Source organism: Homalodisca vitripennis, unplaced genomic scaffold (assembly GCF_021130785.1).
Source record: "Homalodisca vitripennis isolate AUS2020 unplaced genomic scaffold, UT_GWSS_2.1 ScUCBcl_694;HRSCAF=3250, whole genome shotgun sequence".
NCBI classification, from domain to species: Eukaryota; Metazoa; Arthropoda; class Insecta; order Hemiptera; family Cicadellidae; genus Homalodisca; species Homalodisca vitripennis.
In genome coordinates this window covers 125,277-152,402 of record NW_025776832.1, presented here as the reverse complement: position 1 = coordinate 152,402, position 27,126 = coordinate 125,277, and the positions used below count along the sequence as shown (strand labels likewise).

The 27,126-nt window shown below is 31.5% G+C and overlaps 2 protein-coding genes across 2 annotated transcripts; both read right to left on the bottom strand.

Moving 5' to 3' along the window:
• Positions 1–2,840: 2,840 nt before the first annotated feature.
• Positions 2,841–6,489, bottom strand: LOC124370951 (putative gustatory receptor 28b). Its single transcript, XM_046829257.1, has 4 exons — positions 5,906–6,489; positions 4,745–4,813; positions 3,062–3,151; positions 2,841–2,924 (listed from the first exon to the last, which is right to left on the bottom strand). Exons 1-4 carry the CDS (start codon positions 6,173–6,175, stop codon positions 2,856–2,858), a joined length of 498 nt encoding a protein of 165 aa, XP_046685213.1. The 5' UTR covers positions 6,176–6,489; the 3' UTR covers positions 2,841–2,855.
• A 4,363-nt stretch (positions 6,490–10,852) lies between these two features.
• On the bottom strand, positions 10,853–17,564 carry LOC124370948. The gene is made up of 4 exons (XM_046829254.1): positions 17,120–17,564; positions 15,476–15,750; positions 14,734–14,802; positions 10,853–10,921 (listed from the first exon to the last, which is right to left on the bottom strand). The coding sequence occupies exons 1-4, from the start codon at positions 17,562–17,564 to the stop codon at positions 10,853–10,855; spliced, it is 858 nt and encodes a 285-aa protein (XP_046685210.1).
• Positions 17,565–27,126: the final 9,562 nt, after the last annotated feature.

Genomic DNA, 27,126 nt, shown 5'->3' with positions numbered 1-27,126 from the left:
TTACTTCGATTGTTTATATACAAACAATCGAAGTAGCAATTCTTCCAGCATTCATCCAGATACTCCGCAAGGCTTCACTGTGTGAGTGCATGTAAGCAGATGTGGCACACTTCCTACATGGCATTTATTGCTAAGAAAATTATAAATTTAGAAAAAAACATATTGCTTAACATTTTTGATACATTTTTGTTTCACCCTTCACCTAAACTAGTGTGGCTGTCAATCGCACACGCACGCACACGCACACACACATTTAGAATGTTTTGACAAAACGTTTTCTGTTGTTAATTTAGACCTTGGTGAGTTTTAAAGCTTCACTTTGATTTGGAATTTAGTGTTTTATGCTTGCGAATCCTTATCAGACTTCACCTGTGTGAGCTTATTCACTTGGTATACTCTTGACGTACAATTGTTATATTTAGACTGTCTCAAGTGCATCGCCAAGCACTGTGTAGTTTTGGAATAATCTTGTGGACTAACGATGTTTTTATAGATTTCAATTTTCAAGTCTTAATTATCATTTAAAGTTGTCTATCATCATTGACAATCTTTAAACAAAAGAGAAATTTAATACATCGCAACATTCTCGATCCTTATAAATCGTTTAAAGCTCGCGTCATACAATAATCTACATTTTACCATCGCAAATATCGCGAAGGGACTAGATTTATATAGGTATATTGTAAAGAAAAACACCCAAATTAAAATCTCATTGTTTAATCAATACGGCGATTTCTCTTATTGGGTTGCTTATGGTTATTTCGTTTTGTAAATTATCGTTGCAGTTTTTAGAAAATACTAAAGTAAAATAAAATATTATAGTGAGTGCAATGTCGGTAAATCAACATTAGTACACTTTACATGATTGAGAGCACAATTTGCTTAACAGTTATTAGTATGTAATAGTTAAAAAAACACTTCCATGTTGATTAAAGTGTATATATTTATAAAATGATATTACTGCTAACAAATTAAATTAGTATTATAACAAAAACCTCACTGAAAACAAAATAAGACTACTAAATTTCGTAATTGTTTTGAAATATTAATAGGAAATGTATGTTAAACCAACAAAAAATATATTTCAAGAATGATTAATTCTAAAACTGTAAATAAATTTCAAATATATAGGTATATAGTGTTCGCACAGTTTTTACATTAATTAAAATCTTTACGTATTATAGAAATTTGTTACTCCTGAATTTCTGTCTGAAAGACGTTATAGTGTTAGGCTGTAATGAGGGTTACAATACCGTCAGGTTTTTGGTTGTTATATAAAAGTAAATCGGGATAATGTGATTGGATAGTCTGTACATATGGGTTCAAACGTAAACAGTGTAAAGTAGGGTTAAAATTCCACAAGGCATATGGTTGGAATTCAAACTAAAACTGAGTAATGTGATTGGATTCTCTGCGTTTTGGTTCGAACAAAAACCATTACGTTTTGAATTGTATTTCTTACACACGTGTCAAGAGCACTTGTGCCAAGTTGAGTGTATTTTGTTGTTTTCTTTCTCCACGCCTACAAATAAAACAATCTGTGGATGAGATCTTATTGGCATGTTCCATTATTGTTATTTTAACACTCTTCATTACGTTTATTTATTGCGGATAGTAACGGCACCGAATGCATGAAACAATAAACTGTTATCATAGAAAATAATCTTTTTTTCTTGGTTTTGTAATTATTTAATGGAATCTAGTAATTGTTTCGGCATTATGGAAATTTGAAATTGTTGGTTACAAATAATCTCTTAAAAGAAACAAAACTATTATCATATTGAAACTTATATATATATAAAACACATAGGGGCCAAGTGAGGTACCTTTCAGGAAACAGCGATACTAATGTAATTTAGTTAAGCCCGAGCCTCTTCCTTTTCTAAACCGCACTTTGATAAGCGGTGACTCTGCTGTAAAAGGATTTGTGGATTTATTGTAGTGTACGACAAGCTTTCCCAATCCTGATCCACTGCAATAGAATACTTGCTACTCAATGATGATCGGCGTGCAGATCCAACCCATATCGAGAGTACATGTTATTTAATATCCCAGAGGTTATTAATGAATTATGCAATTAATTATTAAATATGGTGTGTTTAAACAATACTAAGTTTCTTAGTTAATATTGAAAAAAATTACGTAATTATTTATATTTTGCAATTATGTCACTGGTTTACTAGAATAATTACCTTTAATTTAATTGTCTAGTATTGAAAAGTGTAACATCAAGCTCTGCAAGGTCTACTGACAATAAGAAAACCAAAGGTTTACGTGCCAAAACCGAACTCTTGATCAAAAATTTATTGTTTAAGCTATTGAAATGAATAAACCACATTGTTGAAGTGTATTTGTGATAAAACCTATGGTTTTTAGGTAGGTGAGTGAATAAAACTACAATATATTTTTTTTGTGCATTAGTATTTTTGCAACAACACGAAATGGAAACTCTACTTTTTGAATGACAACATGAATGAAAATTTAACTGAAGAAATAAAGCTAATGTACTCTTAACAACAAAGATAAATTAATGCACTTTAGTACAGTTATAACTTAAATAACATATCCCTTATAGTACCATGTGACTCAATGAATTGTGTTCTAGCAAAGACACATGAGTTACAAAATGGCAAGTTTTCAATCTCTAAGAGACCTCTGCATATATCAGTAAGTATGTAATATTACACAATGAATTCTTACTCAGAGAAATAATTAACTAAGTTTTCTAGCAGTAAAGATCAAACAAAGTAGTCATCACAGGTGTTTATAAAATTGTGTGTGCTTACATCGCGTAAACAATAACTAATAAATATAAGTTTACGTATAGTGGCGTGGTTTCTAAACCCCATGATGCTCTAGGTGGATGGTGGTTTGTCCTGGAATTGGATCATTATCACTAGGTACGTTGTCACCGCTCCAGCCATCTGTACACACAGAATACACTGTCAGTCTACATACTGTGTCATATATGACATATAGATAGAATAGTATTCAGGATTTTTATTACAGTATATACAATATAATTAGACTGTGCAGTTTCCATACAACAGTAAATATCTACCGCTGTGAGGGTTTCGTTGTGGATCGGAAAATATCCAAGAGCAGAGAATCTTGCGTTGTGATGAGGAAACTGCAGGAGAAACCCTTCCAGCTGGAAAAAGACCCAAAGATTTTAACCAATTTATTGTAACATTTTTTCATGCATTTAATTTTATATCGAAAGGGTGCAATGGGGTTTAATCTGCTACTGGCCATCCGTATGTGAGACATTTGTATTGATCATGAAATCAAAATAGTCAATGTAACTGTGTATATATGATAAATAATTAATTGCTTTCACTTTGTCTCTCTGTAACTCTGTTTTTAGAATCAACATGTTATGTTTAGAATATCTTAAGGTAGGAAATTCTAATTTGGTGCATACATTGAGAGTATTCATTATTATTATTATTTGTTTAATATTGCTTTAAAAATAAAAATATTATTTTATTTACATTTTAAAATTGGTGATAGTTAATAACTTGTAATACCATACTTTATGGAAATAGAAAATTGTTATTAGTGTAACTTAAAAAAATATTAGTTAACAATATTTTAAAATTGGTTAAATTTTAAGTTTAACATGAACATAATTAACTGATTACCGACTAGAGAAATAATTTATAGTTAAAAATAATGAAATATTTGTTTTAAATAGTGTTTGTATTGGTTTAGAAAAATGTTAATTTAGTTCAATAATATAATTGTTATTTCAAATTTAATTTTTAATTATTGTATTATAAAATTAAAACGTGATAATATGAAACTAAAAATGTTTAACTATAATGTGAATACTTTGTGGGGTTAAACAGGTTTAAAACACAATATGATTGGTTTTTAAATTCACAAAAAATAATATCAATATTGTTTCAGTTATCATAAATAGTGTTAATATATTTTTAATTAGATTCAAAGGACAGGAAGATTTCTTTGTTGAAATTATTATTGCGTTTAAAAATATCCCCGTTCATCATGGAAATTAATGTAAAATGAAACATTTATTTCTTCACACCTGCAGTGAATTGAATACAGTACATAAAATTCTGCATTTTAAAGATTGATGATCTTAATTGACATCCGCAGCGCAAGGCCGGATGTTGAAAAAACAGACTGGTCATCATTAATCGTCTTCCTGTGTTAAAATATTACTGTTTTGTAATTGCATACTTCAAGTAGTGAGTATTGGGTTATTTTATGATTATTATTGTATCACAGTTTTATAAATATAATAATACATTGTATATTTTCCACTAATCCATTATATTATTACTGAAATTTTTTTACATTTCTGACGTTGAGTTTTTTTTATTTATACTTCCCCCCTGAGTGTTCTGGTATCTTCTGGGAGTTTTAATCGTAATTCTAATACAACCTAAATGTTCAGAATGCAAAATATTTACGAAGGCAATTTTCAAAAACTAATTTTGATCTTATATTCTGCACATTTGTGCTTAGGTTCTTATTTGGCCTACAATATAATTGGGAATATGATACTGACAATACTTTTCGTATCATAAGATGTAAACGGCATAAAAAGTATCACCTAAAGTGAATAAGTTTGTGTTTAGATTGTAATGTCAATACTGATATGTTATGGATTTGATTATTCACGTCTGGATTAAAATACAAATCGTATTAATATTAAAGTATTTTGATTGGCACCACAGTAGAAGAATAATTAAGTACAACATTTTTGTATTATTACCTGTTTTTTTAGGACCGGGTCCAGGTTACTGTTGATCAACTTGCATATCATCTGGCTTGTCTCTTCAGCCTATAACAAAATTTGAAATAAAAAATTTTGAAATGAAATTTACTCGCATATTTTTAAACTTTAAATTAACCAATTAAATAACCAAGATATTCATATGTAATCTATTATTATAACTGATACAACACTACTTATCTTTGTAACTTTAAGGAAACATCTGTATTTAAACTTTAAGAAATTAGCAACTATCAATGAAATGGGTATTCTAAGAAATATTTATTTTCAGATTCCATTTCACTTTGAGAGCACTCTACACGTATAGAGAACGACCGATATAATATTTAACTGCATTTAGATATTCCTTGGCATTTCTGAGGGCCAAGGAATCATAAAAACTAAAAACTCCAAATCATCATTTGACAATTTACCACATTTGTGAGGTTGTAGAGGTCAAGTACCATATTCCGATCAATAGTAATTATAAGAAGCTTATTTATCGGCCTACCTCTGAATCCTGTTCTATCAGTTGACCATAACCACGGGTTTTAAACCTACTCGTCATTATACATTTGGTTTAGATGTTGTACTCTAAAAATACATGAGACCCGTTATGTGCATTGGATGAAATTTCTATCACCTCAAACCTTTAAACTGGCCTGGTAACGTCTGTATCAATTCATGGCGATAATCCTTTTCTCCACACTACGTCCATTTCAGCTATATATACACTACTTCTTATTGCTTGTCTGAAAAGGAAATTCATCAGTTATTCTAAGAATAACGAGATGTCTACAAGGATCCATGAACTAAGTTTTCACCAGTGAGGTAAAACCTTGTCCGTTCAACCCATCTCATTTTGTTGCATGAGGTCTGGTTAGGCAATTAAGGTCTGCAGCAGGCGATGTATTGGAATCTGTTAAAATTAAATCTACATTTCAGTTCTAGATTACACTCCTAATCTGTATAAAAATCACATAAGTTCTTTGCAGTTGTCATCACGTTGAGTAGACCACCAAAAGATTTATAGAAAGCCTTCCTTTTATGTTGGATGAAAAAGCGATTCTTATAAAACGTTGGTTAAGTAGAGGTATTAAGTGTAATGAGTTATATAAAACGCTAGTAAAAATAAATAAGAAGATTCTGCTACACATTTACCGAGTTAGTGACGTCTGTGCTTGAGTTTACCAACACAACCACGTAGTAAATATGAGTAAGGAACCAGGCTCCTTCAGTAATTATGGCGAACATGTTGCCTTCTCTGACGCAAAAGAAAAAGGCGTAACACGTTATAGTGATGTGAACAAATGAGTTAAAGACAACGGCCATCAGCTGATAGCAGTAGAAGTCATTAGCCTGGTGTACGGCATCACACAGCATCCAGTAGGTGTTCATCAGACTCTTCAGTTTCTTGATCGTCAAGAGCATATTGCCTAAAAGTAAAATACAATTCGTTCAAATTAAACATTTGTGTGATAAATTTATTAGGTTCCTTAAAATTACTTCTAATGAGACTATGACATCTTTGACCGTAGCCGTACTAAAATGTTTCCTTTGACACTTGTAATTTTGTTTTTTGTTGTATTTTTATGCAATGCATTCTTTTTATTATAATGTATATTTTTATTTAGGAATAAACGTAAATATGCCAAATTTTCAGACTATGAAACACATATCCAATTATAGGACATGGACAACAATACACCATTTATTTATTCAGATCAATATCTACGCAAGTTTTTTAAGTAAGCAGAAACCCAAACTAATACTCTTTCTTTATTCTTTTCATGAAAGCTTATTTTTAAAAAAAATAAATAAAACCTCTATTACTGTGCAAAGCATTTTTATTATTTCTTAAAAATCATAGATATTTCTTTTTTAAATAATGAAATGTATACTAAGATTTATCAAAATGAGATATAAAAAACAAAGAGAAGAATTCAACTTTTACAAACACTATATTAATAGAGAAATTTAATTTTAAAGTGTATTATCTTCCAACAGCATACATTGAATTAATTTTAAATTATTCATATTTTTGAAATTTTATTAAATATTTTGATGCAGAAAACATTTTTGTACGTAGAATAAACTTTGATTAAAATGTAGAAGAAAAAATAACAATAAGAATAAAATAATAATAAATAATAAGAACTATAATATTTAAAAACAGTTCCAACCTATATACCTTACATAATATTTATTATGGAAATTTCACGTTAACTGTATTTCTGAAAAGAAAAGAAATGCATAGGACAAATTACGACAGATCCTCCTCTAATAAAAAGTTATAATAGTAACTACGAACAATGAATAAATCAATATGTGGGTTGAGCTAAAGAAAAGGAAGGATTTAGTTATAAGATGCAAAATTTTACATACTTAGAAAACCTTAGTACGATGTTAAAAGATTAGGAAAAATGTGATTATAAAAAAATAACGGAAGAATGAGAGTAATTGAATAAAATGTAGGACAGTTATATTTGTGTGTGTGTGTGTGTGTGTGTGTGTGTGTGTGTGTGTGTGTGTGTGTGTGTGTGTGTGTGTGTGTGTGTGTGCGTGCGCGCGCGCGTGTAAAGGTTTATAGAAAAAAGTTTATAAGGTATTATAAAAAAATAATCAGATAAATTAAGATTTACGCTTAAATAACTCAGGATTAAATACGTACACTATATTATAATAAATTTAATCGGATAATCAATTATCGAGTTAACTGAACTTAGAACCTTAAAATGAAATGGTGGGTAAACAGTTTTAAAGTAAAGAGAATTGCTGTTGCATTTAATGTGATTAGATGTGTAATTAAAATAAAAAAGTTATCCTCACGGGATAAAACTATTTTATTTGTAAATACTAGCAGCTATTAATAGTTGGTACTTTTCCGATATTTAAATTATAAATAAAAAATATTTTATTATTAAATACGATTACAAGAAAAACTGGAATCAATATCAATAGTTACTATAAAAATGTGTAAATACATTAAAAAATTATCACAGTACATACACATCTTAAAGTAAATAATTAGTTTTGTACTTATATTAAACATGAAACAAGATTATTCATTTCATGAATTGTTATCGTTATTTAGAGTTATTGTTAACAAATAAATATGATTTGAAAGCATGATTACATTTTTGACATTTGCCATCAGTATAAGAAAAGATGAATACTTTATGACTTAAATTTATTACTTTAAATGAATTAAATTCGTTTGTTTCCAATTAAAAAATGCTCGCCTGAAAAAAGGACCGTGCTTGTCCTCTGAAGTAGTTTTTTCAGGCGCTCTCTCCAGGTTAGATCGAAATGTCTTTTAGTATTTTCATAATACATGATTACTGTTTATTTGATATACCCTTACGTGTTGAATGAGTGAAGTCAACATTGGGCAGGTTGTGTGTTGTTTCCATCCTTTCAATTATGTTACTCGTGAGTTCCTTCTCGATCCTATCGGTCACCATTCTGAAGGCCTTTGCGATACTTGTCGCGACATGTGTGAAATGGACGAAGAGAGCAGCTTGGGAACAGTACATCAGTGCCGCCAAGGTTAAAACGAACCGCTGAGGATATTGCTAGGCCAACTGTTAGCCTACCGTTCGTCATAGAGATTCGCTCAACGAAGGTGACTACTAATGATGCAGAGATGCAGATTCCCCAAAACTTCACTATAGCCGTGACCTCTGTTGCCTTTTGCTGAAGATCTATGTAAACTCGTTCTAGAGTGTCAAAGACGTCGATGAGTATTGGGTATTTGCAGACAGAGCTGAGGAACACAACAGCCACTACAACTTGTAGAGAGACTATGTGCAATGTCATTGCAACATCAGTGGTTTTTCCCAATGGATTCAATGACTTACCATCAAGTATATCATTGAAATACCAGTACAGAGCGATACTCTGTAATAATTCTTCCAGTAGAACTAAGATACAGCTCCACAGAACTCCTGTAACCGAAAATGTAAGTCCTGTAATACTTGAAGTATATTCCAGTGGCAGACCACCAACAAATCGACAAAATCTAAGCATTTTACTAGGAAAATTATTCATGTTCCTTGTAGGTGACTTGACATAAGTCTAGACCAAGTTGTGCATAATATGCTTCCTTCAATACTCTTGTATATTTGACGCGTAGGCACATCGTTGATTATTGTTTGCCAGCCAATTACGTATCGTTAGGGCAACTATTGTGTGAAGAAAATAATAAAAATAACACACTTTAATATAATTAAATATTTATTATTCAAAATATGAAAGTGTCCAACCATCAATGATGACTATTGTTGTAATGGTTTTCAACTTAGAGGAAGGTTTTGATTAAATTGTGTCCATCGAATGAATTGAATTATTATCATGAATTTACTCTATATTTACTCTATTAAGGCTCCTGGTAAAACATTTTATTTTCCTTTTGGTGATTTATTATTCGGTATAAATTATTATTAAATAGGTCACGCACTTATTATCAATTAGGCCAATTTTCAGTTTGACCTTGAAGGGAGCCGAATAGAGGAGTACTGTTGTAATTTACTGATTATTGACAAAAGAGATTCTGCCTTATTAGCTGAAGCTTTACCAAAACCTCTAACACCGGTTGTTAATGCTGAAATCAGATTTATATTTGTCTATACGCACGATAACTGTAAAATAATGCTACTTAGAAGGTTGAAATTTGTTGTAACTCTAACTCTACTTCCTGTAAGTCGGCATTGAAAATGACACGTTTGTCGTATGGGTAACTATATTAGGAATACAGAAATACAGAATAAAGAAATTAGTAAAGAAAGTAAACATTGTTTATATCGTATTACGTTTCTTTGTGACATCAACCCTCGTAACATAACATTTTTGGAGTGTAATGCTTAGAACTGTGGTTGACGACAATTTCATATTCATAGCAAACTGAAATATAATGGTTTTCTTGACTGTGTTTTTTTACTGAGGTTATTTAATAAGAAATTGGAACTAATGGGGCTTGAATCTTTCGTACGATAGCCGTATTTTTTAAGCTTTTGTTAACTCTATTTCTTATGATTTTGTAAAGTATTGGCTTTATCAAGTTTAAATAAGCTCTATTATGTCATGAAGTCCTTAAACTTTGGAGATATCTATAACTGTATTCATGGATATATGCACTCATTACGTTTATATATGGGCCTTAGCCTTATTTGATTGGAAGAAAGATTGATGAACAAAAAGTAATTGCTTGACGATACTCGATCCGGATCTCTCAATTCCAGGCAAGAATACTGATCATTACACCATAGAGACTGTACTTTTTGTTCATAGATTACTTTGAATTTAACTCTCTTCTTTTTTCACATTTGTGTTTAAATTCTAATAATTAATAACACATCTTTTTATATATTTAAAGAACACTTAAATTACTAGGCTGAGTTTCTGCACTTGTTAATGTTCTCTTATATATTTATTTTGTTTAGAGTTTTTTCCGTTATAATGACGATGGTCAAATTCATCTATTCTTACACTAATGACTTTTTTGTTGTTTATTGGAAGCCAGAATCTGGGGAAATCTCCCTTCGACTTTACTTCTCTAATAAGAACTTCTGCTCGATCCCCGGATCGTTAGGAGTATAACTTTTCTTTGCACAGGTTATAAGGGATAGGTAAGCTTGAGTTGATTTCACCGTCTCCTACCAAGTTACTATGATACCCTGTAAAGCACATCGCAATAACATGGAGAGGGATTTTCAGTAGTATGTAACATCTTAAACCTTTGATGTTATTATATTATATGCAATATTAATACTCATTTGACTATACAAACTAAGTATAGTAAAAGAAAATAATTTAGTAATAAAATATAAAACCTGTTAAATAAATAACAAATCAAGGAATTCGTTAAATACTTTTATGAGTTCACACGTAAGTTATTGCAACAACAATAAATTCCAATGTGCTACGTCTTCTATTAAAAACGTAGTTTAAAATTTATTCATTCATAGTACAAAATTAATAATAACTTGTTTTGCAATCTAATATGCAATGAATTTTTATTGACTACTTCTTAGTGTAATATTCCATAAATAAAACAAGTTTCTATATGTAATTGTAGTCTATTATATGGAAATATTTTGAAAAAGAATTCTAAGTAGATGTTGGCGGAGCCTGAAACTGGATCAGTATCACCAGGTAAGTTGTCACCGCTCCAGCCATCTGTACAGACAGAACAGAAAACGTAATTATTGTCTGTCTACATGCTATATAACTCAGTAAAATAAGGCAAAATAAGGATGCAACCTCGGAATGAAAGATAATAAGCTGAAAATTTGCATACGTCTTTATTTTGATGGTATAAAACTTACCTCAAAAGTCTCATATAATCACGTGTACGCGTCTTTAGATATTTAAGGTCAAAGTTCACGAAAATCAGTTTTTTTGCAAATATCTCGTTTCCCTTACGCTAAATGACTTTGAAGGTGGTTAGAGAAATTGTAGAAACGGAAAAATTTTCTTCAACTTTTGTATGTAGTAATTTTATGTACGTTCAAACCCTTTTTGAGATACAGCGCAAAGAGTAAGGGGACCGCTTACCTGTATGTACGACAATGCGAGGTCAGCCAGTAGAATACAATAAATAAATTAGTTATACTGTTAATTATTCACTTACTATTATTATTATTATTATTATTTAATACTATTAGTATTGTTAGCATTATTAATCATTTATTATTAAATTTTTATTATTATTTAATATACCTAGACGAAAACTACTACAACATATATCATCGATGGTGGATTCCTCTTGCATAACGTTGAATGCAATAAAGATGATTACTATCTCTGATATTTTGAATAAATACGTCAAATATTTACAAACATATTAGTATCGTTGTTGTATTTGATGGTTACTCAGACTACACTAAGGACATGAAAGCAATGTAACAATTAAGAAGAACTGCTGGTATTTCAAAATCTTACGAACTCCGCTTTGATGAAACAATGGAGGTGGCATTCAGCCAAGAAAGAAAAGTTTTTATCACATTCATCTAATAAAAAATATTTATAGACATGCTTTTCAAACAATTTAAAAACTGTTAATATCACTACAACAGTTTTACAAACTGTTAATATCTCTGTTAATATCAGAGATGATGCTGATGTTCTCATTGTAGAAACAGGTATTGCAGAGTCTGAACTTAAAAAAAAAAAACTTCTGTCATTATAAGAGAAGATATTGATTTGCTAGTTATCTTGATAGGATGTGCTCAATCACATCAACAAGAATTTTTTTTTAATGGGTAAGGGTAATGTGGAGACAAAAAACTGAATTCATCGAAAAGTTTTGATAAATATCCTCATTCTAGGAAACACATATTATTTTTACACGCGTTTTAGTGGATGTGATACGACTTCTGCGCTTTATAAAAAAGGTAAAATATCGTTTATTAAAATGTTCGAAAAATCACGATTTAAATCAATCAGCTCAATTATTTAAACAAAAAAAAACTGATCTGTACAAGTATTATTTGAAAATGGAGTACGTATTTTCTTAGCAACGTATAATGCTCCGAAATCAGAAGTCTTTTCGATACACCCAGTTCATCAAATCAACAAGACTCAACAAACCAGTGCAGTTATCAATTCTTCCACCTTTAAGTACAGCAGCTCGTCAGTATATCCTTCGTGTCTATTATCAGACCCAAATTTGGTTGGGAAATGATTTAGAACCCCAGGAATTCAGCTGGATAGTTCAAAATGGACTCCTGGAACCAATAACAACATTATTACCACCAGCACCAAAAGAACTGCTGAATACAATATTTTGCAATTGCAAGAAAGGTTGTGGTTCTAATTGCGATGAAGGAAATCAGGATTGCGATGCACTTTAATTTGTGGGCAGTGTACTGGACAATCATGCCTCAACGCTTCATCAACTTCAGATGGTTTCAATGAAGAAAGTGAATATGCACCTGAGATTCTTGAATCCTTCCATTCTGATACTTTAGTAAACGAGAATGATGATAATGAATCCGATATTGAACAGTCAGAGGAAGAAGAAAAAGAAAAAGAAGAAGAAGAAGGAAAAAACGATGAACAAGAAGAAAATTAAAACAAAATTATTAATCATTAAAATTAAAACAAATATTTTATATTTGTAATTTTAATAAATTGATTATTGGATCAATAAATAAATATTTAATTAAAATTCATTTGAAATATTTCTTTTAATATTGTATGTTTGGTAAAAATAAAATAAGTATTTATTTAGAGAATATATAATTTATAATAAATATCTATAAATATGTATATTAAATAATAAATAATAATACAAATTTAATAATAATGATAATAATAAAAATTTAATAATAATGCTAACAATAATAATAGTATTAAGTAATAATAATAATATTAAGTGAATAACTAACAATATAACTCATTTATTTATTGTGTTCTACTGGCTGACCTCGCATTATCGTATATACAGGTAAGCGGTCCCCTACTCTTTGCGCTGTATCTCAAAAAGGGTTGAACGTAGATAAAATTACTTTATACAAAAGTTGAAGAGAATTTTCCATTCTACAATTTCTCTAACCACCTTCAAAGTCATTTAGCGTAAGGGAAACGAGATATTTGCAAAAAACTGATTTTCGTGAACTTTGACCTTAAATATCTAAAGGACGCGTACACGTGATTATATGAGACTTTTGAGGTAAGTTTTATACCATCAAAAAAAAAAGACGTATGCAAATTTTCAGCTTATTATCTTTCATTCCGAGGTTGCATCCTTATTTTACCGGACTAATAGTATAACATGTTTGGTAGCCGAGGGTTTATTATGTTATTCGGTAATATCTGTAGAGGAAAGAATGTTGTAGTGGAGAGATAGAGATAGACTTTAGCGAGATGAAAATTGCTGTCTTATTATTATTAGCTCCTGTATAAATATAGTTAACTATTAATTAAAAACACAAAATCTTTAAAATAGTTAAAACACGATCGTTCTAAAAATGTCTAAAGTGTAAATTAAATCACAGAATATTCCAAACTTGCTTTAAACTTCTATTTTAAGATTCCACAAGATATAAATCACATTTGTAAGTCTTTTCTCAAAATTAAAAATTACTCCTGCGACATAAATTAACCAATAAAAGTACATTCATAAATAACTAAATACAAAATAAATTACAGTTTTTATTCAATTTAAATAATCTGACATTGTTTTTACATAAATTTAAACATTACTCTAATGTTCTTTCCAACGCTTTTCAGACACATTGTTGTAATATAAAAATGTATTCCTGTACAAACATTTTTGAGAAACCTATAATAAACAAAAATATCAGTAATTATTTTAATATTCATATAAGAGTTTAAATTTACAATACCCATACAACACACTTTACTAAAACGACAAGAGATTTTACTACAAAAGTAGTTACGAGTATTTACCCCTGTTAGTGTTTCGTTGTGGATCTGAAAAAACCCAAGAGCAGAGAATCTTGCGTTGTGATGAGGCAATTGCAAGAGAAACCCTTCTAGCTGGAAAACAACAATACACAATCTATCAAGTTGTTAGTAACAATTTTAGATTTATTTTAGTTTCTTACCTAGATAGTTTATATTTAATCATGGTATTGTTACAAATATATGTTATGTTATATTCTAAACCTCTAATGAAAATCTATATATGTCTTAAAATACTTTGATAGTAATGTTTGATAATTTCTAAGACCAAAAATCTTATTTAATTTTTATTTAAAGAGTTTAATAATCATAATCATTGAAGTATGAAAAAACTTTATTTTTTCCAAAATGTAGCAAGTAAGGCTACTAAATTTGAAGAAATTCAGAATTGTATTATTATTAGGGTATATTCATTCGAAAAGAATTTCAAATCTTTATTTTTAAGAGGTTATATGGGCTTCTCAACTTTATGTTAAGGGTTATTACTATACTACCATTATGAATTTGTGCTTTAATGGAGGTAGCGATAGCTATATTAATTAAAGTATTATCACAATTACCTGTTTGCTCAGGATTGGATCAAGGTCTTTGTTGATTAATTTGCAGATCATCTGCCCTGTCTCATCGCCCTAGAAGAATACCATGTATATAAAAATAACCGCTTTACCTTTGATTTTACAAATAAAGTAACCCCATCGTAATTGGCTTGAAAGTATATTGACTCAAACAAGACTGTCGTCAAGCACATTTGCCAGTATGAAAAGAAATCTCTAGGCAAATCTTATATCAGTAAGTTTTTGGAGAAGTCCCCACATCCACCCAAAAACTTATCTATCTGTCACATACTCGAAAATTCCTAAGAGTGATCTAAGATCCTGAAAGGATGATGGGAAGATATCTCGTAGCATCTCTGATGTATCTCCTTGAAGACTTGGAAGGGAATTCTTATCCCTACGTTAAATCCTGTCATGCTGAATAGATTTGGAATATTAGGGTCTCTAACTGGGGAGGTATTGGAAATACTTATCCCTACAGCTTTTATACTACGAACTTGAATGTTAATAAAACATCAATTTATAGTCTATATCAATTTGGGCAGAATATATTTGTTGTTTGATGAAATCTCCAGAGATTAATACATGATCATATTTAATGCATTATAACACATCAGGGAAGTTCGAGAAGCTCAAAAATAAAACAATTTCGTAGTTGTATTTTTAAAATTCATTATTGCTAGAAAGTACGTCAAGCTCAAAAACTAAATAAACGGTTTGAGTAGAATTGTATCAATGTAAAACTTACCGAGTTAGTGACGTCTGTGCTGGAGTTAACCAACACAACCAGGAAGCAGATGTAGGTTAGGATCCAGGCTCCCTCAGAGATAGTTAAGAACACTTTACCGGTTGTGACGTTCAAGAACAAGAAATAGAACTTGATAGTAATGTGGATAAATGCGGAGAAGATAACAGCCATCAGCTGACCACCGTAGAATACATTAGCCTGGTGTACGGCGTTACACAGCATCCAGTAGGTGTTCATCAGAGTCCTCAGTTTTTTGATCTTGGAAAATGCACCGCCTGAAAATAAAAAAATGTATTTTACACAATATATCATTTTTTACATTTCAAATTTTTTACAAGAACATTCTACCTTTGATTTGTAATTTATGGGTTATCTCTCTGTTGAAAAGATACCTATAGCTCACATAAGGTGTATATAAATGTCATGGTTTTTAATATTTACCTTTCCGAATTAATTCAATCCTTTTTTAATGTGCATTTTTTGGAAATTAGGAGAGGGTGCAAGCATAAACTATGCACGAATTTACCTTTTAATTGAGCTAAATGTCGAGGATAAACAACTTAGCAGAAATTAAAATATTGTTTTACGATGCAAAATCCGTATTTTATCTTGTTAAGATCAATAAAGTGAAATAACTAAAATTGAAGGCACATTTTGAATGCTAGACGTAACGAACTTATTATATGACGATATTAGTAGTATCCTAATAAACGTAATCTTTTGTACACTAAAATTAGCATATCTGGTCTAATGTGACGACGGGGTTGGCTGGATACCGTTAAAGCTGGATATGGAATTAATTGTGATTTGAAGAGCGTAAATCACACATATTTACGGAGCAAATATTAATAACCATGACTTATGTCATGGTTTAGGTTTTTAAGGGATATATCAACGAAAATGTTGAACACTCTAATATAACTTCTTCCAGTAAAACCTTTTAAATGTATGATCTAAAAGAAAGTTTGTTGTACTTGAAATGTTAAGCTTTTAAATTGTTATAAACTATTGACCTGAATATTTTAGTTAATGTAGTGGCGAATGCACAATAAATATAGTTGAAAATGGTTAGTATTCAATTGAAACCTTTTTAGAAACAATATTTGTACTCAGCAACATATAATATTTAAGGAACAGATCTTACATTATTGAAAATGTAACTATCCCATCACTACATCTCATCCTAATATTCGAGAATGTTCTAAAGCTTAAAAAATAGCAAACATATGAGTTTTTCAAAATGTTTGTTTCAGAAAATATCACAGGCATGCCTGGTCTCACGAAGGGAAACAACCCCCCATCACTCTCTCATTACTCCACTATCACCGCCTCATTGGCCAACGTTTGGGAGAAAATGACAGCTTGCTGCTTAACTAACAATTACAAATAGTTTTGTTTATCATATGTGAAAACCTTATAAATAGCAGGACCTAATATTCCTGGTCCTCAGTTATCAGTAAACGTGGACGTACGTAATGTTCTAATATATTTAACCACTGAATCAGTAACCTGTTGAGGCGAAAAAAGCTGTGTCTATAACCAATTTGCGCAATTCTTTAATTATATTTTAATTAAATAAAAAAAAAACTGTAGTTAATGACGTATCATGCACAATTAAAACACCATTAGCAAGTTCAAGCTTACCAGCTGGATGGATGACGTTAACATCGGGCAGACTGTGGTTTGTTTCAATCCCATCAACTATATAACTGACAATTTCTTTTTCCATTCTGGTATTGACCATTCTGAAGGACTTTGCAATACTTTGAGTGACATGTGTGAAGTGGACGAACAGAGCAGCTTGGGAGCAGTGCAGCAGAATCATCGGAATAAATGATAGCACGAATGAACTTATTCGTCCAACTGTTATCCTATCATTTATCACTGAGCCAATTCTCTCATATATGGTGGCTGATGTTGCTGTGACGGCACAGATTCCAAAAATCTTTACTGCGGCTTTGATCTCTGATGTCTTGTGCTGGAGACCACAATAGACGAGCTCCAGAGTTGCAAAAACTCTGACAAGTCTTGGGTACTTCCAGGCGGAGCTGAGAAACACGACAGCCACCACTACTTGTAGGGAGACCATGTCCAGTATTAACACAATATCAGTGGTTCTACTCAATGTCCGCAATGACTGACCCTCTAGTTTGCCTAGGAAATACATGCAAAGGACGATGCTGGTGAGTACCTCTTGAATCACGACAAAGGCTGAGCTCCACACGAATGCTGCATAAGAAAATGTGATTCTTTTGTTTCTTCTGGTGTCTGAAGTATATTTCATAGGCAGACCTCCGAATACTCTGCAAAAGCTAAGCATCTTTTTGGGGAAACTTTTCATTTTCTGTGAAATATTTGTTGTGTTAATTGAATTTATTTGTATTTAAAATATGTTTTCCACAGGATTTACACTTTTCTGTGGTTTTGTATTATATTTTACGAGGTTTATAACTCGTTTGATTTTTAGCCACTTGTTATTGCTAGCAATTGCTGTTCAATATTAGGTCCAGACATGTGTAACAAGAATCATACAAATGAAACTTATCATATTATTTTTAATATAACAACTGATTTCCTGATGGACACTCCACGAAAGCCTGGCTAGTATTGTATGTATTATTCTACTTTCTTGTCAATTCGAGTAGGTAATTTCCGTCCGCGGTTTATTGATTGGTTATATTTAGTTGATTGATATTCAATATTAATCCAAGTAATATGTGGCGAGAAGCGGAAAAAATAAAATACCTCGTAATGGAAATGAGTGTAAACCATTGGTTGCTAAATTGCGTATCATCAGTATAATTCTCTGAAATAGTTTTTCCGGTGGTGTGGAGTAGATTAAGTTCTATACTCTAGTAAACTGCCGAATCAGTCGACCACGATATCAAATCAACTAATTTTATTTTTTATGGAAACGGCTGCCAATTTAGAGGAACATCTAAAATTGGCTAACGATACTAACGATAACCAATAAAAACTTATTGTTTTGTTATGAGCGAAATTGGTACTTTCAAATTGATTTTTATTATAATGAATAGAACTATCAAAAAAGCAATTATTTAAATACGTCTTTTGCAAGTAAAACAGGATACCAAACCAATAGACTTCTTAGTAATTATCCAATTTACTCCCCTGCAATCATTCTTAACACCATACTATTGATTTTCTTTACTTGTATTTTCAATTTCTTAGGTAGGGAACTTTTTTTTTAATTTCATGAAAAACTAGGTTGTGTGCTTAATCTGTGAAAATCGGCTTTCAGCCTTTATACAGCCTTCAAACACTGTACTTTCTGCAAGCGGATTAAATTACCTAGGTGATACAATTGCAAATAAAATCGTTGTTTCTTGAATGCATCTGTGAGTGTGAAGAGATCGGATAGTCGATAACCCTGTGCAATCTAAATTCTGGCTAAGGAACGGATTCATATTGGACGTGTAAGTATCCCGTTGTTAAAGTAGAATTGAAGAACATCCGTATTTACTGTTGTTCAAGTAAACTGTCGGATTGATAAATTTGTAAACAAAATTACTGTATCACTAATGCTTCTTTGAGATACAGGAAATTGTTTAGTGACCAGGTTGGTTGGTAATAAAACAGCCAAAGAAAACCGTGTATAATCAAAAATTTAATATTAATAAAATTGCTACTGCACAAATTTGCAAACTATAATAAAATTATTGCCAGTAATACGTGGTGAAAACTGATCTTACTTTTTTTTCTTCCTAAATATGTAACTGAATGAGATTTTGTGACTTCTTCTATCACATATAATGTGCAATTGAATTTTTTATGAAATATGAAAATTTGAGTACTATTTATTTAAAAAGAATTATTTTCATTTGCTATGACCTACGACCTACATTATGGTCAATGGCATAATAAACTATAAAGGAAGAATTCCATGATACCATTGCATAGCAGGATTTAGGTTGTAAAATAAACAACCCTTTCTGATTAAAGTCACAATTTAAATGAACTAGTTTTATACAGTTTAATACACAGCTGATGTAAATGAACAAAATGAATTAATAGCGCGCTATTTTCACGATGTTTATTTGGCAATTTTGTAAAGAGCAACTTTATACTGTAGTACTTTCAGTTTGTTGTAAATAAGGTTCTCTTTGTGAATGAGGTAAACGTATTTACTGATTTAATGAGATTGGTGTAATAATCTATTCAAGGGAACTTGCATTTTAAACAAGTAATGGACTGGAAATATTTGTTGTAAGCTTTCAAAAATGGAACAATAGTGCAATGAATAAAACGTGTTTACCTTTCAAGAGACCAATGATATAAGATACAGGTTCTTCTCAAAGAAGAAAGTTTTTGCTAAATATGCAGTTGATTTTCACTGAAATATTTCTTACAGTGAGATAGAAATACCAAACTTACAGCATCACCCAAAATATTGAATATGGATTTGGTTAATAGTATTTCAGAAGCTCTTAAAGTGATCTATTTTGTTTACCAGTTCTTTAAACACAACCCTCAAAACTATAATATTCCGTCCATAGAGCCATGGTCCACAAACGATTAAAGACCATACGGTTATTTACCACTACACAGATACACAGCTACTCTTTCAAACACTCTACAAGTCCTAGGTTAGCATATGGGTCCAAGATATTTAGACACTCATTTGAGGTAGATTTATTAGCTTCGTTATGGAAGGAAAACTTAATTACTCTATCGTACTTGGAGACACCTTAGTAAACTTTATTTTGTACTAGATGAGACAATGAAGTTATTTATTCACTTTGGGACTTGTTTTTGAGCTTCATTGTAGCAAACGTTTTTTGAATTTCTTTTCACAACATGACTCCAGATTGTAGCAGTTAAGTCTGTGGCAGCGTTAGATTCCAAACGCTCCACTAAGAGGAAGGTGAACTGGAGCCGGACTCAACATTCAAAATCCACATGTCCTAGATCAGTACCTGACACCAAGGCATGCATACACTCCATTATGTACATTTCATATAAATCTGCTTATTGCATTCACTCTCATATCGGAATTTCCGGGAGAATTTTCAAATTTCCTTCGATCATGGCCACCAGACACAAAACAATCATTGTAGTCGTACATACGTGATAATGCAATATAATGCGAACTTTTGAACATAAAGCAGCCACAAACGTCGTTTATAGATCCAGACTAAACTTTGTGCAGAGGCAAAATTTTAAGTAGGCTTGCACAAGATAGATATTTAGCATTAAACAATGAACCTTTTTAAGGTGAGCCATTCTCATCTGTGCAAGTCGTAGCCAGGAAAACAGTGGGGGGAGAGGAAGACAACTAATATTTTCCCGTAGTGAGCAAAGAGTAAGGCCCCATTTTGTTCCTTGAAAAGTTGTTGCTCGTTTTGCCTGAACATAAATTAATGAATTTTTCTTTCGCTGTAAACCAAAGAAGTAAAATAAAATCAAATATACTCATCTTCTAAATCACTTTCGAATACTTGCATTTTAATTTAGTAACTTTGGTGTCCATGGGTTTCCCGATTTGTATTTACTAACAGTTCCTTTATTGTAACGGACCAATACTTGTGGAGGACGTTTGTAAAGTGGTAAAAAACTAAGAATTTATTTCATTAGTCATGATATGTATTTTGGATGCAAATAAAGACTTGTTTAGTTTTTATTATTTAATATTTTGTGTATAAACAAAATTGGCAAAATATTATTCAATCATCAAAGTCTTAACACTATTTTCATTAAGTAAATTATTATTTTAGTCACCGATGAAAAGCTTTATAAATAAAATTTTCCATGTTATTATTGTACCATAACAGATTTACCGTGTAAACTTTAAATGTGATTGTACTCGTATTTCGAAACACAACAATAATTTAGAATAGGAATTAAAGGTTAACATTTTCAATATCTATCCAAAATGTTTCAGAGGGGAAATTGTTACCAAATTACAGCCCAACCCCACAAAAGAACTAACTTTATTTTGTCCACAGAGAATAATGTCATTTTATGCTATCAATCGACATTAAAATAACAATGTTTATGTCGGGAAGCGGAACACTTACAGCCAAAGCGTAATCAAACAAACGGTTCGTTTCATAGAGAGAATAAAGAAGTTAAATATTAATGTAACTTTGACATTTTGATATTCGAAAGTACCTTATGGATTAAATTAAACACAATTCCTAAAGTCATAAAAGAAATAAATATCATACATTATTGTTTCTGCTTATTTTATTCATACGGCGGTTTTGTAACTAAAAATATTCCGATTAAAGTTTTCAAAGCAGTTAATGTATCTAGGTATTGCTAATTATTGAAAATTATAGTTGCAGAATTGTAATACCTCAATGAAATATTTGATGAGATAATAATAAACAAATGTTTGGTTAACCTTTACTAACGATTTCGCCATTTGCTATTGTACTCACAATACAAAGTTCAACGCTTGTATTCTCAATCTATGCGTGTATTGGAACTACAATCATTTACTAATGTTTAATCCTTGTCATATTCTGAAAACAAAAAGTTACCATTGTGGATCATGTCAGGATTCAGTTCATCGAATTCATTCCGACCGTAATGTACTGTTGTACAATAGAGTGTTGGCGTTTTTGGGTACAACAGAGTGTTGGCGTATTTGGGTACAATAGCGTGATGGCGTTTTTGGGTAGATATTGTAAAAACAGTCAGCGTATTGCAGTTGCGCTCACGGCAACACTTAACAATGTTATAGGACGCGGCATGTGGAAATGATAATTGTCCCAAAAATGCTCAGTCACGTTGGTACAAACATTGATCTTATACATATACGGATTGAGCTCGTTAGCCAGCTTGGTGTGTGTGTGTGTGTGTGTGTGTGTGTGTGTGTGTGTGTGTGTGTGTGTGCGTGTGCGCGCGTGTGTGTAAGACTCGAAATTAAATAGTTAATTAATTTTTAACAAGATACCAGTCCAGTTTATGGCTTTTTCAGATTCTCTTTAAGGACCTGTGAGATAATTAAACAGAGTACGATATTAAATATAGCACAATATGAATGCAAACGATGCAAGGATTTTTAACCATGCTGTCTTCAAGTGAGATTCAAATTCGACGCCTTAGACCATGCGGACAATGTGGTTCTGCCATGTAATAAAACAGTTGCTTGAATAGCTCTACAATATCAACATTAATCTACTATAATTAACTTAAATACAAACTAGAATAGTACGGCAAGGCCCAAGAGCCTTGTGACAGCCTCAGGATAGATCGATTGCAATATGATGTATGAGTGGTAAGTTTTATATTATTAGGTATCTAAAATTTGTTTAATTTTATAGTACAGTTAGACCATTTCCTTATAATGATTAATAAAAATTGTGCACATGAAAAAGATGCTGCCATACACTTACCACCTTGTACAGCCTATACACATAACTGAGTGCCTTCTTTACTTTAAAGTAATTGGAGATGTGCTACTCGAAAATTCGTGTTTTGGAGTTTCACATAAATAGGCTGTAATACGACGACATAAATAAGAGAGACGCCATACCTATACTAACATCTATGACATACATTTATCTGAGTGCCCTCTTTACTTCAAAGCAATGCAAAATGTTGATTATCAAATGTTATATAAAATAGTGTTATAGAATAAAATACAACTCTCAGTTATATTTATAGATTCTAATTATTCTGCATTGTTATTATTCACTGCAGGATGTACAAATGATACCTTCGTAAACTCCTAAAAATGAAGGAATGAAAGTAACTATTTTATAAAGCTCCAAACTAGAAATAATGTAATAAATATTTGTAACCTAAAAACACACTAACCCTAAAACGTGCACTTAATTAAACTAAACACAACGTATAGGACATGGAATAGACACACAACATGGCTGACTTATATGTGTCACAACGCTCTGTTATGTTTTGTTTACTTTAATCATGGTTACAGCCATACATTAGTTTAGAGATCAAATTTTAGATTTCGAAACGTAGTATTACTAATTATGTTTCCTTCAACTTGATTTAGATTAAGGAACAATAACACATGTTATTAATTTTGTGTTTGAAAATTCTTATTTTATGAAAACTATATAAAGAACAATTCAACATTTTTCAAAAGATTATAGATAAAGGTGAATTATTTGCACAATGCCAAGATGTAATGGTCCAGATAAGAACCAATAGGTTCTAAAAAGTATTATCTAATAGGAAAATACATTTACTTTTTATTTATAGAGCCTATTACAAAAGACGGAAACGTTTAAATTAAATTCAATCTACCTTTCTTTTTATCTGTCTGACTATCCGCACAATAAGTTATATCGAACACAAATTGGACCATAGACTTGAGATTTTGCGTGAAGCATCGAATTAAGATGATGTTGTTTGTCACTCCATTGGATTTTCAAGATTGACAGTTAAGATCTTGTAAATGTTCTCGTAATTACCATAATGGAAACTAAATAATTGCAGGACAAATAGATTTTTAAGCAAACTGGGTACAAAACATATGATATATTATGTACCTTATTAAAATAAGCAGTAGATTGCGTGCACCTTTGCGAAGCCTGTTATACTGTATTTTTTCCACAAGCAAAATATGAAATTGGTAATAGAAAAACACCGATACACTAGAGTGTACTGGCCATAAAAAGAACAGTAACAATAAGAAACGCAAGTCGTGAGGGTTTTGTTTGAATTACATTTATAACATTTTTATTCAATTATTTAATCAATTTGCGAGAGCGAGAGAGAATCAGCTGATCAAGTATAAATTTATGATGGTCAATCCACCACAGCTTGGCCACTCGGATGGCCGGCAGTAACGTTGCAGCTTTCTCCCCGGTACGGTCTCCGTCTCGACCTACCTCTCCTCTTTATTACTCCTGTGTACTCCGCTGCTGAATACTGTGCTCCTGTGTGGCTTAATAGTGCACATGTGCGATAGGTCGATGTCGTTCTTAACAGGGCCATGAGGGCAATTACTGGAATTCTCATGGCAACACCAACACCTTGGCTCCCAGTGCTGAGCAATATAGCACCACCTGAGATTAGACGCAAAGAGGCTCTTCTGAGAGAGTTCAATAAGATCGTGTCCAATCCCGAATTGCCCGTTACGCGCGACCTTTCTCAGCAAGATAGCCGGCTCAAATCACGCAAGCCATCACTACGAGCAGCATCCCAGTTGATAGAGAAGAACTTTACGCCTAATGCTAACTGGGAGAAGCAATCACTGGAAATTTAAGTGGGGTATTACTGACAACCAGACGTGTGATTGTGGCGCAAACTCTCAGACAATGGAGCACATTGTAAACGACTGCCCTTTGCGATTGTTTTCTGGTGGTCTGGCTGGTCTAAGTGGTTTAGAGAATGGGTCTCTAAACTAGCTCAGTAATCTGGATTTAGCTTTGTGACGGGAGATCTTAATACTACTTTTAATTTATGACTCAAGAACTTTGTTCTTACGTACTTTCTAATAATTGTAATTTTTAATTTATTTATTTATGGTTAGCTGTCTTTGTCCCCCATACTATAATATATATATATATATATATATATATATATATATATATATATATATTACTCCTGTATCTATGTCTCTCTCTTCTGCACATATTCACTTCTCTGCTTATTACCTCATCTCACTCTCTCTCTAGCTTACCATTCTCCCTATTGTTTTATCTATGTTGTTATGTCTTGTTCACCCTTTATGTGCCACGTCGTGCGTGCTAAAATTTATGTTCTCCCGCGAACGTGGACTATCCGTCAGTGTGGATCTCTGGAGCCCCTCTGGAATTATCCGTGTCTACCTCTGATCTTGTACGCTTGGTCCAGGAACTCCTCTCAAGGAACTCGTGAAAGACAACTTCTCTTGGTTGGTGATTTGGCACATTCCGTTATCCCACACACTATTCTATTCCTTAAACTGATTCATTAAATTGTCGGGAACTACGGGGTCTGACTGGTCCTCCAAACATTTAAAGTAATGATTCGAAATAATTTATTGATTCACTATTGTCTTTCTTAAACGCTAATCACTTATTAAGTCGGTATCCCGATGCTACACACTCCCTTTTCAACCAACCTGACTATTCATAGAATACATCTTATGCACTATATGATTGACCATGGTTTGCAATTTGGTGTTCAAAATATCTCACAATACATTGCTGAGGACTTTTAAAAAATAAACTTTTCTTTAAGCATGCATTGAAGTATTCCATTTAAAAAATTACCTTTATTTGATATTGAAAATCTGTAAAGTGCTGACCAGGAACAAAATATCGAGAGGTGTATAAAACGTTATGGAGAAGCACACGCCACATTACTTTTCTTGCAGATTAAACACAACGTGTACGCAATACATTGTGCTCTTAATAAATAACGTGCTGTAATTTTGAGAAGTGTTCAGGAAACTTATGCCAAACCTGTGACTGTAAAATTATTGCCCTCTCACAGTTCTGGAGGGAACTAAGTGCCTTTTGATTTTATGTACAAATACAACGACACAATCCAATATCGAACACTCGTGTGGATGTTTTAATATACTAAATGGGCTAGAAAGATATTTAAATAAAATTTATTAAAAAATGAAACTAAGTTTTGATTTAAAAATTGTAAATGTTAATATAGTTTATTTCAATCAATTATATAGTGTAATGTTTCAAAGAATTTTAACAATCAGCTACTACATACTAAGAAGCTTGCTGATTGAAGCCGATAATATTGAGCATTTAATAGTAATAACAATTAATTTTGTAGTTTAATATTTTGTTATTTTCTCGTGTCAGTTAGATTCCATATAACTGATGATTGAAACAATTCTTATAATATAATCCCCAAAATAGTTCCAATAATTACCGATTCATTTATATTTATTAAAAATAATTTTGGAATAACACCGTAACATATTGTAAAATGCTTTCTGTAAGGACACTCAAAATTTACTTAATTTTCACGCTAGCAAGCTGAATAAAGTTCTGCAACAACTGTATGAATTTCTCCAGCAGCTATAAAAAGTTCTAAAACAGCCTTATAAAGTTCTATAGAAGGTATAAAGAAATATGCAATACAAACAAGTATATGAGTGAAAGTGGCAAGTACAGTAACTAACTCTAAGCAAACAAGGTATGAATATTGTATTCATAAATACTTTGGAGTGGTTTATATGTTCAATTAAAAATTTTAATTTTACACCCATTTAAACTGCGAGGAAATGTTATTGCATTACTGCTTGGTTATTGTATAATTCAGATTGTTTGGATAAATGAAGCGTGTATTCACAATTTATTCAAATTTTAGCAGTTATTATAACCTCTATTACATTCCTGGTAATAGTAGCTACTATTTACTTAAAAATATTAATAAATGTAAATAATACATATCATTTCCAATTTATTTATTTTTCGTTCGAGGCCTTTCAAAACTAAAGGTTTCCTCATCAGGCGACTCATACGTTTTACTTAAAAAGGTATGATTCAAATCAGTTTTTAGGTCATTAACTGGACACACTAAAAAGCAAACGTGGGAATGATAGTGTATTTGTTAAAAACAGACAAATGGAACGAAACTGAAATTCAATTGAGGTTTTGCAATCTGCGCTAAAAGTGTTGCTTGTAACTAAGTCACAATTCAATTGGAGAAAGAATAAAAAAACAGATAAAAATTGCTATTTGATCATAGGAAAA